The sequence below is a fragment of the Copadichromis virginalis genome, linkage group LG4 (genome assembly GCF_057382275.1).
Source record: "Copadichromis virginalis isolate Kocher_CV1m ecotype Utaka linkage group LG4, C_Virginalis_male_GT1.1, whole genome shotgun sequence".
In the NCBI taxonomy this organism is placed as follows: Eukaryota; Metazoa; Chordata; class Actinopteri; order Cichliformes; family Cichlidae; genus Copadichromis; species Copadichromis virginalis.
Genome location: NC_140621.1, coordinates 11338840 through 11351805, shown reverse-complemented (window position 1 = coordinate 11351805; position 12966 = coordinate 11338840). Strand labels below are relative to the sequence as shown.

Below are 12966 nucleotides of genomic sequence, written 5' to 3'. Positions count from 1 at the left end.
TGAGATAAAAGTCCTTCCAGATTGATCTTTGAATGATCTGTTCCAGCAGGCTGCACCACCTCCATCCCATGGCAGGTAGGACAGCAGTGGGGCGGGGCCAATGGGAACAAGGGAGCTGAGAGGTGGGGAGGGCGGGGAGCAGAAGATCCTGGATGGGTGGAGAAGTTTGGCTGACCTTCTCTGGTGACCATGTGACTGGAAAAAGGCTGATGTGGGGATTAGAATTAATAGTATAAAAGTGCAACACAGACAACACACTTCACTTACTCAAGGAGCAGAGAGAAGCAGCTCTGAGCAGCAACTGGGAAATCTGTGACTGCAAGTAAGTGCAAACTCTGCAGCTGCAACTTTATTGACTTTGTTTAGTGATGAAACTACCCGGGTGGCGCTACAATGTAACATATAATAAGGATAAAAGTAGCAGTAGATACGTAGGTACGTGGATAACTGACAGCTGGAAAGATAACAATGATAATTTAGTGTGATGATAATGTATCTGCTAAAATTGTAAACGAATACAAGGAAAGCAGGAAGAAAGACAACAAGGCAATAAAAAAAATAAAATCTACATCTATTTTGGGCTAACAAAGATGCACTGGATTTGCAAAACGTTCAATCAAAGCAAACAGATGGTCGTGAGCCTGCCGGGCAGCGTCTCTGCATCACCGTTCAGCTGAAAGATCAGGAGAGCCTCTGCATCCGCAGGCTGTCTGTATCTGCAGGTGGTGCATAACATCACAAGCCAGGGTGTTCTTCCACCTCTGTCAGAATGCCTTAACAGTGTTAGCAGTCAGAGGAAAGGGGGGCTCAGAAAGGACACGGCTTAAGACGAGAGCAAAGGGAACAGGCAGGGATGTTTTGGTCAAGGCGTTTTCAATACAGTGAAGAGAACGCCGTGATGTGATTTGACAATAACAGCCTCACTTATTCAGCCAAAACAACAACAAGAAAAAAAACCTTATATCAAGATTATCAAAGTTAAGACAAACTTGTTTTCGAGTCTGGTTTCCAAACTGTCAGGTGGATGAAAGAGCAAATGGAAAAGTTGGAGGTCAAGAATGAAGGTCTTCCCCTTATTGCACATGTCATTCTTGCTGTCCAAGAAGGGCAATTAGTCCACTGTGGATTACAGTGGGATTAGAGCTAATCTGTCTGTAAAGCTAATCTGTGTAATCTCCATGGATTGGCACCGAGCGCTGGAAGCAAACAGGATTAGCACGAGGGCAGCAGGAGGCAATGCGAGGCTTTATCAATGTCTTTCTGCCTTCAGAGATCCGCAGTAGAAATGAACGCCAGCCCCCCAGCAGGAAGCGCCCTGGCCCTCAGTGGAACCACAGGCCCCACTACACCCAAGAAGGGGCCACCCAAGTTCAAGCAGAGGCAGACCCGCACATTCAAGAGCAAGGCCCCCAAGCCAGGCCAGAAGGGGTAAAACACAGTTTTTGTGATATTTAAATGTATAGATTAGGGAACAGATCAGGACTTTGGACGCTCACCTCTTTGTTTCCTCTTTCTCCAGCTTTGGTGATGATATCCCTGGCATGGATGGTCTTGGCACAGACTTCTCAGTGGTGTGCCCATGGGAAGCCTTCGGCGACATGGAGCTCAGCGACTTGGCCAAATACGGCATCATTTAAACCCACTGCCTCCAGCCTTCCTCGCCTGCCTGCACCCTTCCTCTGTCTAATCCTTTCCACCTGGCCTTCTCTCCACCTCAGCTTGGCACGTCGTGATAAGGCTGCCAGCAAACCCCCTAATGCCCTCTCGTCTATCTACCTCTTGCTTTGCGCCACTAAGTGGACGGAAAGCATAATGATGTTGTTGTTTTTATATTATAATATGATACTGTTTACAGTATATATACTTGAAATGAAAAGACGAGAAAACCATCTCCACCTACCTTTTTCCTTTCCCCTTCATCCACCTAGCGTAGTCTCCTCCCGACTCCTCCCCCCTCCTCATGTGGACTTCCCTGCCTCCCTGTGCCACTCCCGACCCACGGCAATGGATGCAAGCAAAACACTTGTCAACACTAGCTTGTATTTGCTTCTAGCTGTAATTACAAATGTAAATAATTTGTTCTAAGCGTTAAACCTTTTTACCTTATCTTCCTTTTGTACTTCCTCCCTCTTTTGTTTTGCATTGTATTTTCTACTCCTTGTGCACAAGGTTGTTGTAAACACCAAGGGATGCAGTGTGGGTGTGCAACATGCTGTAATGGTGAAAAACTACAATGCTCTTTCACGCGATCATTGAGGAGGAATTCCTTTTTGTCCTGCTTTCCATCTCTTTCTGTCCTTGCTGCTACCTGCACTTCCCTCCTTAGAGAAGTTAAAGGCAAATAAGTTTTGTGTTTGCAAACACAATATTATGGAAGATGTGTTGTGAACTGGCATGTCCAAATAGCTGAAATAAAAATCAGTTTATTTTCACTACTTTTACTACCCTCATCTTTTTTTCTGAAAGACATAAACAGAGTAACATGGCATTTTTTTTAAATCAGTAAAAGAAAAATAATATCAAATCACTATTAAATCATAGACTGTACATAAATGATGGACCTGGCAGCATGACATCACCCACTGTTTTGAGTGTATCTTGCTTTATCACCCATTTCCTGCTAAATGGGAGCAACAATTTATAAAATGAATGACATGTTGTATAAAACAAGGTTTAAACAAGCATTCATTGAAGAGATCAATTGAGGAGTGGGATTTTTTTCTCTTTTATACTTGATAATCAGGCTTCTTTTTATCAGCCGATAGGAAAGAATGCTACATCAATTTAAAACACTACAAAAGAAGGACGTAAAAAATGAGACATCCTGCTTTGAAGCCTCGAGATGAACATTTCTTTATCACCATGTTGGTTACAAAAACACGGTGGTAAACAGGAAAGGTGGATCTGACTATAAACACCATGCACCCATTGGCTGATGATTTCTGATTGACAGGTCAATGATGTGTCTTCCTGCTAAACGGTGTAAAACGGTTACGGTGGTCCCTCGCTATAACGCGGTTCACCGTTCGCAGCCTTCCTGTTTCACAGATTTTATTTGTGCAACTTTGCATGTTTGTTTTTTTGTTGGTTTTTTTTGGGAAGTGCATTGTGTTCTGCTTCGTGATTGGCTGTAGACCACTGTCAATCAATCTCCTCGTGTCTCCAGTACAGTACAGAATGAGTTCAGCTTGTCAAATTTACATAAATCTTCGACCGCTAGCAGTGTGACTCTGAAGTGCTGCACTGTATGTTTGTAAGTTTTCTCCCCAACAAACACAACAATGTCGATTAAACATTTTGCACCATCAAAGGCAACCGTGGGGGCTTTGGTTTCATTGTATAATGCTGGACTTATTTTTCTACCAAGGTTTGAACTTTGAGAGTTTAAACAAGAGAGAAAATGTGAAAATGTTGATGCCTGTCTGAGAAAAGTGTATAAAGTGTGTAGTGTATAACAATAATAATAATAGTTATAAAAAATAAAGCTGGCTACTTAATGGATTTCACCTATCACGGGTTATTTTTAGAACGTAACTCCCGCGATAAACGAGGGACCACTGTAGTACTTAAATTTTGTTACGTATAGATATCAAACACTGTCGATCACATCATTTTACAACAGTAACTAGAGTACGCTGCTGGTATACGGTTTGAATCAGACCTATCTGACAGACTCCAGTTTTTTCATGTAAACAGGGAGTCAGGGTTCTGTGCTGGCAGCTCTTTTTTTAACATTATACATGCTTTGTTTAGACAATATCATTAGGAAATGTTGCTTACATTTTTATTGCTATCCAGATGACACAAATTAATTAGTCAAACTACAGGAATGTCTTAAAGATACAAAGGTCTGGATTACCTCGAAATCCCTGTTTCTAAATTCTGACAAAACTGAGGTTATTCTACTCTGCCCTAAAAATTTAATGATGTCTAAGCAGATACTTACTCTGGATGGCACTACCTCAGCCTCCAGTAATGCTGTGAGTCATTTTTAATCAGGATATGCCCAACAATGTGCATATAAACAGGTATGTAGGACTGTGTTCTTTTATCTGTGCAGTATCTCTAAGATTAGAAACATCTTGTCTCAGAGTGATGCTGAAAAGCTAGTCCACCCATTTCTTCTAGGCTGGACTTTTTGTTTCCTTATTTTCAGGCTGTTCTAAAAGCTCGCTGAAAAGATTCTAGTTGATCCAGAATATTGAAGTACTGATGCATTCGTTTGTGTTTGTTCTTGCCGCTCTATGCTCTCCTTTTTCATCCCTTTTCTCCAATGTAACTGGTTGGAGCAGATGGCTGCCCCTCCCCCTCCCTGAGCCTGGTTCTACCGGAGGTTTTTTTCCTGTTCAAATTGAGTTTTTCCTTCTCGCTGTCTCCAAGTGCTTGCCCATAGGGATCTTCTGTAGGATCTTAACCTTACAACGTAAAGCACCCTGATGCAACTGTTGCTTTGAGTTGGTGCTATATAAATAATTAATATAAGTTAAAGAAAAATGTATTGATGAAAGATAAATTAATCTAAAACCTTCGTCTCGCTTCATTTGCTCTCCTTGCCAGAGAAGATGATCACAATACTCATTAGACTATTTTAGTGTCCCCCTTAAACACTTCATGTCCCATAGAGCAACTGATATGCTAAACATTATACAGTATACAAAACACACTGTATAACTAATGAAACTTCTTTGCAGGCTATTAAAAGACTTCATGACATTTTGCTTACAGACAGCAAGTCCCAATTTAAATGCAAATATTTGTGCTCTCACATGAAAAATGGTTATTTTATTTGTGTTGAGGTTTTTATGTGCTCATTAGCACAGCTAGGAAGATTTTTGAATCTGGTGTTACAGTCGTATCTATGGAAGCCCGTTTCCGCCACTAAAAAAAAAAAAAAAGCTAGTATCCATAACTCGAAATTTCGAGTTATTTTCTCGAAATTTCGAGTTATTTTCTCGAAATTTCGAGTTAGCTCTGCCAATCAAAAATATACGTGAATGAGGTCGCTTTCTTGTTACCCGGAAGCATATGGCGCAGGACCGCGCACTCAAAAACGGATCCCAACAAATTAAAGTATGTTTGCTGATAGTAACGCCATGTGATTCAGCTAATAACACAGGGATTTCATCATTTGTGAAGCCAGGCTGAAAACACTCAGCAATCTGTGCATTCACGACTGGATGTAATACCGGTAGCTTAGCTGTAGCATTTGTAGCTGAGGGCTTCAGCTTCCGGGTAACATGGAAATGACGTCATTCACGTAGATTACTGATTGGCAGCGCTAACTCGAAATTTCGAGTTGCTTTTCTCAAAATTTTGAGTTAATATGACGAAATTTCGAGATAATAACTCGAAATTTCGAGAAAATAACTCGAAATTTTGAGTTATGGATCCTTTTTTTTTTTTGTGGCGGAAACGGGCTTCCATACATATCAAAGTCTGCAGATTACAAAAAACTGGGGCACGAATCCACCAGCCATCACAAAATTTCACTGTATTTAGATATTTTTTTTTTAAAAACTAAATGAAACATTAAAAAAAAGAGAAACTAATCAAAATAAATTAAAATTATCTACACTAAAAGACTTTAGTTTTAGGCTTTGGTGAATATGTTTATTGAGACTGGTATGACCACATGACAGTGAGTCAGCTCTGACTGTGTTTGTGTTGTACTCCAAACGTCTTCAAACTTGCTCCTGGCAAACATTAGAAATCAAAATGCTACACCCAACAGACTCTAAAGTGAAACTCGCAAACCCGAGAGAGAAAAACAACCGAAACACAACTGTGCTCAAAACAAACACTGTTGAGGATGTTGTGTAGAGTCTCAATGTAAACCTCGACAAGGTCTCAGTACAAGGAAACCATCGGGTCGCTAAACATCGATTCGGATTCCTTGGACTAATAAAACTGGGAATATGCTCAGTCATTGCTCTCCATCCAGTGCGAGAGAGTTTAATCAGATCCAAGTTGGTGGAGCACCTAAAATACAAGTTTACCTTCTCAATGCAGCAAGAAAGGCCCCAAAAAGTCTTAAAGACACACTTTCTGTCAGCATCCTTCAACACTGTCGCGCTTCCCAGACAGCGGGGTTGCCGAGTGTCTAATATGCACACAGACACTCCATGTACAACATATTGGTGCCTTTGAAACATTTATTCGAAGGAGACGTTTACATTGGCCAACATCCGTGTGCACACACCCTGCTCCTGCAACAAACCAGCTTACAAATGGAAAAAGTCCCTCTGGGCTTTAGAGCAAACTTTAGTTGAAGAGTGACTTAAGCTTCAGCTGAACACACCCTTAAACAATGTGCGTGTGCAGGCATGAGCGGAGGTGTTACGTATGGGCTTGCAACGGTGAAAAGCGTTCTCTGTTCCTGATGCAACCCTACTTGTGGCGAACTCGCCAATTTCAAGTGTTATGGCTGTGATTTACTAGTAACCAAGGAGACTGCTGCTCCTGTTCTGTATCCAGGTGATGGTGGGATGAGTCAGGCGGGCTCGCCCTAACGCCCTTGATTCTTACTTCTGCTGAGCTGTGACCCTGCACCTCAGGTGAAACACATGACCACATTATCAACAGACGGGATGCAAATTCTTATGGGAAATGAGATTCATAAATCTGGGAGGTGTGACTTCTCATCGCTTCCAGGTGTGCGGGAGCCCCACCTTAATCACAGGGAGGGACGCAGCGAAGCACAGCAGACGGGAGGGATCTAAAAGCCAAGAATTTGTGGAGGTACAGGTTTCCAACCTTCTAAGCAAGTTGAAAACAATCCTCTCCGGTGGTGCTTTTGGACCTCGTCCTTTTTTTCCCCCTCTTCTCCCTTGTGCTCATTTCTCTTGCTGGCAGAGAAATGAGCACATCATCAAGATAAGAGGTGCAGAACATCAACAAGAGTTTACCGCAGCTTGAACGTCAGACTGAGACTAGTTGAGTGTAATTCGGAGGAGGTGGATCTGCTTATACTTGCATCCCAGAGGATAAAAGGTAAGTGTATTCGATAAAGGTTGGGTCAGGCTTGTGAATCTATTTATATTTTGATTTGATGTCTAATAATAGACATCAAAATAATGTTTGGAATTGGTAAAAACCTCTGTAACCCCCTGTGAGCAAGTGATGGGGCAAAGTTGAGGACACGAGGCCTTTTTATCCTGTGCTAAAACTGCCAAAAAGGTCATATTTAAATCTCTGGTGCTGGAACAAAGACTCCACTGTGTAATGCGGGAAGTGCTCCTCAGCTATCACAAGTGACTATCTGACTGTCTCTCACCTCTAATCTTAACTGGTTATAACCGGCAATCGTGTTGTGTGACGGCGCTCGCTACGTCTCCTTTTCTGTCCCGGCCTCGCCTCCATGTTGCAGCTAGTTTTTCCTCCAAGCTTTGCAACGGCTCATTCATTTCCCTGCTTTGTTCTGGCATGTTTATACACTCCCTTCTCCTCCTGTGCTCTTCACACGAGCTACTGTCAAACCTCTTCTTCCTTTTGTCTCTTCCATGCTGTGACCTCTGTCATGTTAGCTTCCATTTCACCATGCTTGATTTGCAGACTTTTAATGCGTTTCGGACAAACTTCTCCTCCCGACTGACAGTTTTGCAGTCAAACATGCGTGAAATGTATTTTACTCTTTTTTGTTTCAGGATTAAAGACCTGCCACATCAAAGGACGGTTAAACAAAGGAGGACCGAATCCTCGTGTGGATTACTATAATGAATATGGCCCTTTCATCCAAGAACCTGAAATCCCTTTCTCCCCTCCTGTTCCTCTTTTATGCCCCTCTCACCTGTCTGTGCCAGTCAGCCAACAGCACCTCAACCAGTACCACAACCACCACCACAACCGTTTCCTCAAATGTTACATCCCTGATCGGAGTCCGAGGCTGCGGCAACGGGCTGCATCCCATGTACAGGTATCTGTGTGACCGCCGGGCAGCATGGGGGATTGTGCTGGAGACCCTGGCCACTGCGGGCTTCCTGCTAAGTATAGGGCTCCTCTTAACCCTGCTGATCTGGTCCCTGTGTGTCTGCATCTCATCCCGCCATTATCGAAAAAGCAACATCGGAGGCATGGTGGCCTCCATGTCCCTGTTCCTGTTGGCCACGGCGGGGATCTTTGGCATCACCTTCTCTTTCATCCTCAGTCTCACCCCGCAGACGTGCCCCACTAGGCTGTTCCTCTTTGGCGTGCTCTTCTCGCTGGCCTTCTCCTGCCTGCTGGCTCGCTGCCTTGCTCTGTTGGGCTTTGCAGCAGCTCGAGGCTGGGGAGAGCCTGCTGTGGCTCTGGGGCTCTTCACTGTGCAAGTTATCATTGCCACAGAGTGGCTGATCATCGTGTTGGTCCGGGATAACAAGCGCTGCGAGTACAGCCAGGGGGAATTCGTCATGCTACTGATCTACGTCCTGTGCTTACTGGCTATCAGCTTGATTCTTTCCCTGCACCTCCTGTGCCGCAATTATTGCACTTACAGCTACAGCTACACAGGACCCATCAACCAGCAAGGGAAGCTGCACAGTGGGCTGGTCTTCGTCACACTGCTTCTCTCTGCCTGCATCTGGGTGGTGTGGATCACTATGTTCACCAAGGGGAACCCCGAGCTGGGCCGTCGGCCAAATTGGGATGACCCAGTAATTAGCATTGCCTTGGTAGCAAATGGCTGGGTGTTACTGATTGGGCATGGGTTGTCCCAGGTCGCCTTCTTCTGCAATGGGGAAGTGAAGTCCAAGGATCTCCCTTTGAGCTTTGCAGGATGGACCAGCCCCAATGCTGATATGCCAGGACTAGGAAGCCAGAAGGAGGGGAGAGACAATGGAAGTTTTGAGAATGACTTGGAGAACAAGAGAGGTGAGATGCTGTTGTGTTGATTAAAAAAAGTGTGACTTACAGTTAGATGATTTGGGACATAAAGATAATATGATTATTGAAATTTTCTTTTGAAATTGACTATTTAAATCCTCACCGCATTCCTAACCACACCTGGTTGACTAGCAATCCAAGAGATATCTCATTTTCTTTGACAAAGACCTAAAAATACCAGTAAATATTCACATATGTACAATAGAGCTGGTAAACTAGAATTTTCGCATTTAAGGATTTATACTAAGTCACGTGTACGGAAGAATTCAGGATCGACCTGACAGTTTAAAAGATGTTCATCAGTACAAGCCTATTACTCTCATGACTTTATAGGATATGATGATTATTTAATAAAAGACCACCTGGGATCCACTCTAATCGGCAATGATTATTTCTTTTTAATCAATTTAATGCCCCACTTTTTTGCACTCCTCAAATCTACATCATCTAACTAAAGTTTGCGTGCACCACAGATCCATAAAGGATGTTGTTTCATTCTCATTTTAAAGGCGCAAAACCAGGAAAAAAACAGAATAGACTAACTATGATCAATAAGGACACATTAGCCAAATGGCTTTCCTCAAACATGAGGTAAAAATGAACCCAACCTTAGAAAATGACTCCTGATATCTGTCAGCTCAGCTCTCACTGTGCGCCTTTACGATGAACGCATATAATGTATATAATTAGTTGACTGTGTAACGCGTCTCCCTTCAGGCCGGAGAGCTGAGCAATCGCTGCGATCGCCCTACGAGTCGGGATTCTCCATGACGGTGAGTACTGAAGGATAAACCATCCGACTCCTGCTGGTCCAACATTCAACAGTGTGACCTTTTAACTACGTGACTGAGCTATATTGTAGGATTAATTGGACTTTATCGAGGGTATTAATTGCAGCGATGTTTTGTGTTTCAGGAAATCGACACCGACAAAGATTACACCATTCCTCGCCCTCAGACTACCAACTACAATGAACCCTACGATGAATATTATGGACATGAATAAAACCTTATCTGAATAAGGCCTTACACACCTCATGGCCTAATTTGTACTTTAATGTGCAAAATGTAAATATTTTTAGTATTATAAGAAATGGTGTTTTAAGTGTGTTAGTAGGATTTAAAATCATATGTCGCCCCCAAAGAGAGCAGGCTCAGCAGCATGACTCATCTGCTTGAGTTTCATCATCGAGGCTGGACGGGTTCAGATAGTCCAGCTTTGTTCTGGCAAATCCACGGGGCGAATTCTCAACAGTGGGGCGTCTCAGTCACGGTGTGTGTGTTGCTACTCGGAGATGGCAGATAATAGCCCTGAGGTGACAGGAGGCGTGAAAGTGTCGCTTTGAAGGTGCCAAACTGCTGAGCAGAGACATCCACGAAGGAGCGAGAGGACAACTGAGAGGAACGAGAAGAGAGAACGAGGTGAGAAAGGAAAGGAAGGCGGGATCAGACGAAATGAGACAAGACAGGAGGAGATAGGACAGGAGATCCGTCAGCGCTGTGGGAGGGCTCGTGCCATCACTGATCAGCATCTTCATATTCAAAGTTACGTCACAGTTACACGTTTCTGCAAAACAACTGGAGTGATGTAGAAAGATACAACATAGGCATCTTTTTTACCCCGTAACACTTTAAAAATACGGCCTGAGGCCAAGTGCGTAATTCCTCTGTGATTAAACGGAATGTCAATACTTTATTATAACGTAATTATATTTACCTACAAATACTTAAAGGTAGGCACAAAGGAATAAGGGGATAACAAATCAGGGTTTTACAGAAAACAAAGAAAAACTTATACTGCAAGTAAAGCTAATTAGTGTGTAAGTAATTTTAGTAAATTTAAGCAGTGCATAAGGCATTATGAGTAGTGCACAGATTCTGCAAATTTGATGGTATTTGTTTTTTCTTGTAAGGCAGAAAAGTCCTCAACACATTTATATTAGTAAAAGAAAAGCACAGTTGAATAACAGAACATCCATCCTGCAAATCAACATAATGAATATTAAATAAACAGGCAAGAAAAGCAAGATTAATCCACTCCATAATGCAGCCTGTGCTGAAAACTACAGTGTGTTTATGACATGTGATTTTTGTTTTTTTTCTGTAAAAACCCAACTTGTTCTCACCTTATTCTAGTGTGCCTACCTCTAAGTATTTGTAACTAAATGTAATTACACTGTAACTTTAAAAAAAATGCACTAAAAGTCCATTCAATTACAGGAGAATTACGCTCTTAGTCACTTATTATAAAGTGTAACCTTTATTTTACAAATGCTTGCATAATGTGCTCAATAAAAAAAGACTTCTACATAAAGGATTTCGTTCTGTCGGAGCTCAGTCTTTTTTAATGTCCACTTAATAATTTGAATGCCTCCTTGCAGTAAACAAACACTTGTGTACAGGGAGCAGCCACCAGGGGGCAACGTCGTAACAAGTCATAGTAGATGACTAGGTAGATGTAAAACCTTTTTAGTAGCAACTATCATAGTCACGGTTTCATTTACAAGAGGCAGAATGTGCAATAAGAAATTCGTCCCTCTGTAATACACGGGAGAGAAGATGATTCAGTGTGCCATTTATTTTCTTGCCCCCTCCCTTCCTCCCTCCGATGGCCTGTAGTGATTTGCTATCCACAAAAGGTCAGTTCCCCACTTCAAAAGATGCAATCTCTCACACACCTCCTCCTCTGTCAGGCCTCTGCCTATTCTTCCAATTAGCCCAACTTCAATTACTCAGCGAGAGCATGCCATCAAATTGGCAATTGGCCTCTTGTGCATTAGTGCAATTAGCAGGGATATGAGGTTTCCTGCCACATCCAACCCATTTACGGCCATTAACTCTAGATGCAATTAAAGATTGTTCCAGTTTGTTTCCCCCTTGGCAGTGATGAGCAAGTTTGGAGGTGGTGGAAGAGCTTATCATACAGTAAATTTGGTCTGGAGGAGTAAAAACAAAAAGAAAAGAAAAGTCAAGAGTTAACTGCAACGTAGCACCGCTGAGCTGCGTTAAACGGTGGGCATGTGGCGCCTCCATCAATCACCCGGCTCGCGCCCCACAGAGGAGGCCACGTTTCTGGACTGTCTGAGCAGGGATTCTTTGGAAGCTTGTTATCTAAATATTGCAGCATTCAGTTGACTCCCCGACTTCTCATGTCTAATGAGAAACTCCCTTATCTCTGCTTGGTATAGGGTTTTGTTCCATTTAAAGCAAGCTCGCTCCTGATTGGATAACTTCACTTTAGACAAACACTGCAAAGAAAATGATAAGACTGACACAATCATGGGAAGGAAATAACATAATGGCTGCCAGCTCAACAAATCCAGAACCCTATCTGAGAATGTGCTCTATCACCTCCTGATAACTGTGAGGTAAGAGGGTCACTGCATCAAGAAGAAATGGGAGTCAGTGAGTGCCTTCAATTTCTGAGGATCCTTCAAAGTGTTTCTTTAGACAATGCCTGCCTTCTTCACTCATTCTCAGCTCAGTCCTTTTAAAAAACAGAATTTGTTTAGTTGAATCTATGAAAAATAGATAACATAGATAACAGTGTCCTTAAAAATGGACAAGTGGAGGACCAAAGAAGTGGCAAGGCTTGTAAAAATATATACGCCAGATGAGCAGTATGTGAAAGTCAGGTCCTTGAGACATATGAAAAAAGATCCAGACATGATGCAGGACCTGAGAGATGCATCTAGCCCTTCAGTTGATCAGTCTGCTGTTTGTGAAACGAGGGAGAAAAAGCTGAGGTCGCCAAAATACACAAGAACCTGACTGGAAATCAGTGGCAACTGGTCTGATGGAGTGATGGATCCAAATTTGACATTATTGGTCCAAATTGTTAATATGCAGAGAGGTCATCAGGACAAATGTATAACAGAGAGTGTCTACAGCCGGCCGTGGCTCTGACATGGTTGGGTTGCATTTCAGCCAGTGGTGTTGGAGCTTATCAAAGCTGAAGGAAACTGTGGATGCAGAAAAGTGCCACGAGATTTAGATCAAAATGTCTGATTGGCAACAGCTTCATTTTAAAGCACGACAATGATCCCAAACAGACTGCCAATGCAGTAAAAGCAGACCTGGATAGAGAAAAACACAGTGGAGCACCGTCAGT

The 12966-nt window shown here is 42.7% G+C and overlaps 2 protein-coding genes across 2 annotated transcripts; both read left to right on the top strand.

Annotated features, from left to right (window-relative positions):
- The first annotated feature begins 270 nt into the window (after window positions 1-270).
- pde6hb (phosphodiesterase 6H, cGMP-specific, cone, gamma, paralog b) lies at window positions 271-2435 on the top strand. The gene is made up of 3 exons (XM_085455389.1): window positions 271-322; window positions 1271-1428; window positions 1520-2435. The coding sequence occupies exons 2-3, from the start codon at window positions 1286-1288 to the stop codon at window positions 1635-1637; spliced, it is 261 nt and encodes an 86-aa protein (XP_085311515.1). The 5' UTR covers window positions 271-322; window positions 1271-1285; the 3' UTR covers window positions 1638-2435.
- A 4122-nt stretch (window positions 2436-6557) lies between these two features.
- LOC146710871 (retinoic acid-induced protein 3) lies at window positions 6558-11172 on the top strand. The gene is made up of 4 exons (XM_085453531.1): window positions 6558-6990; window positions 7644-8844; window positions 9574-9629; window positions 9772-11172. Exons 2-4 carry the CDS (start codon window positions 7713-7715, stop codon window positions 9859-9861), a joined length of 1278 nt encoding a protein of 425 aa, XP_085309657.1. The 5' UTR covers window positions 6558-6990; window positions 7644-7712; the 3' UTR covers window positions 9862-11172.
- Window positions 11173-12966: the final 1794 nt, after the last annotated feature.

Bases quoted from the DNA above. Each gene is read 5' to 3' on its own strand.
- pde6hb (XM_085455389.1), top strand. From the start codon at position 1,286: ATGAACGCCAGCCCCCCAGCAGGAAGCGCCCTGGCCCTCAGTGGAACC. The intron at 1,429-1,519 runs GTAAAACACAGT...CTCTTTCTCCAG, and splicing joins CCCAAGCCAGGCCAGAAGGG to CTTTGGTGATGATATCCCTG.
- LOC146710871 (XM_085453531.1), top strand. From the start codon at position 7,713: ATGAATATGGCCCTTTCATCCAAGAACCTGAAATCCCTTTCTCCCCTC. The intron at 8,845-9,573 runs GTGAGATGCTGT...GTCTCCCTTCAG, and splicing joins TGACTTGGAGAACAAGAGAG to GCCGGAGAGCTGAGCAATCG. The intron at 9,630-9,771 runs GTGAGTACTGAA...TTTGTGTTTCAG, and splicing joins AGTCGGGATTCTCCATGACG to GAAATCGACACCGACAAAGA.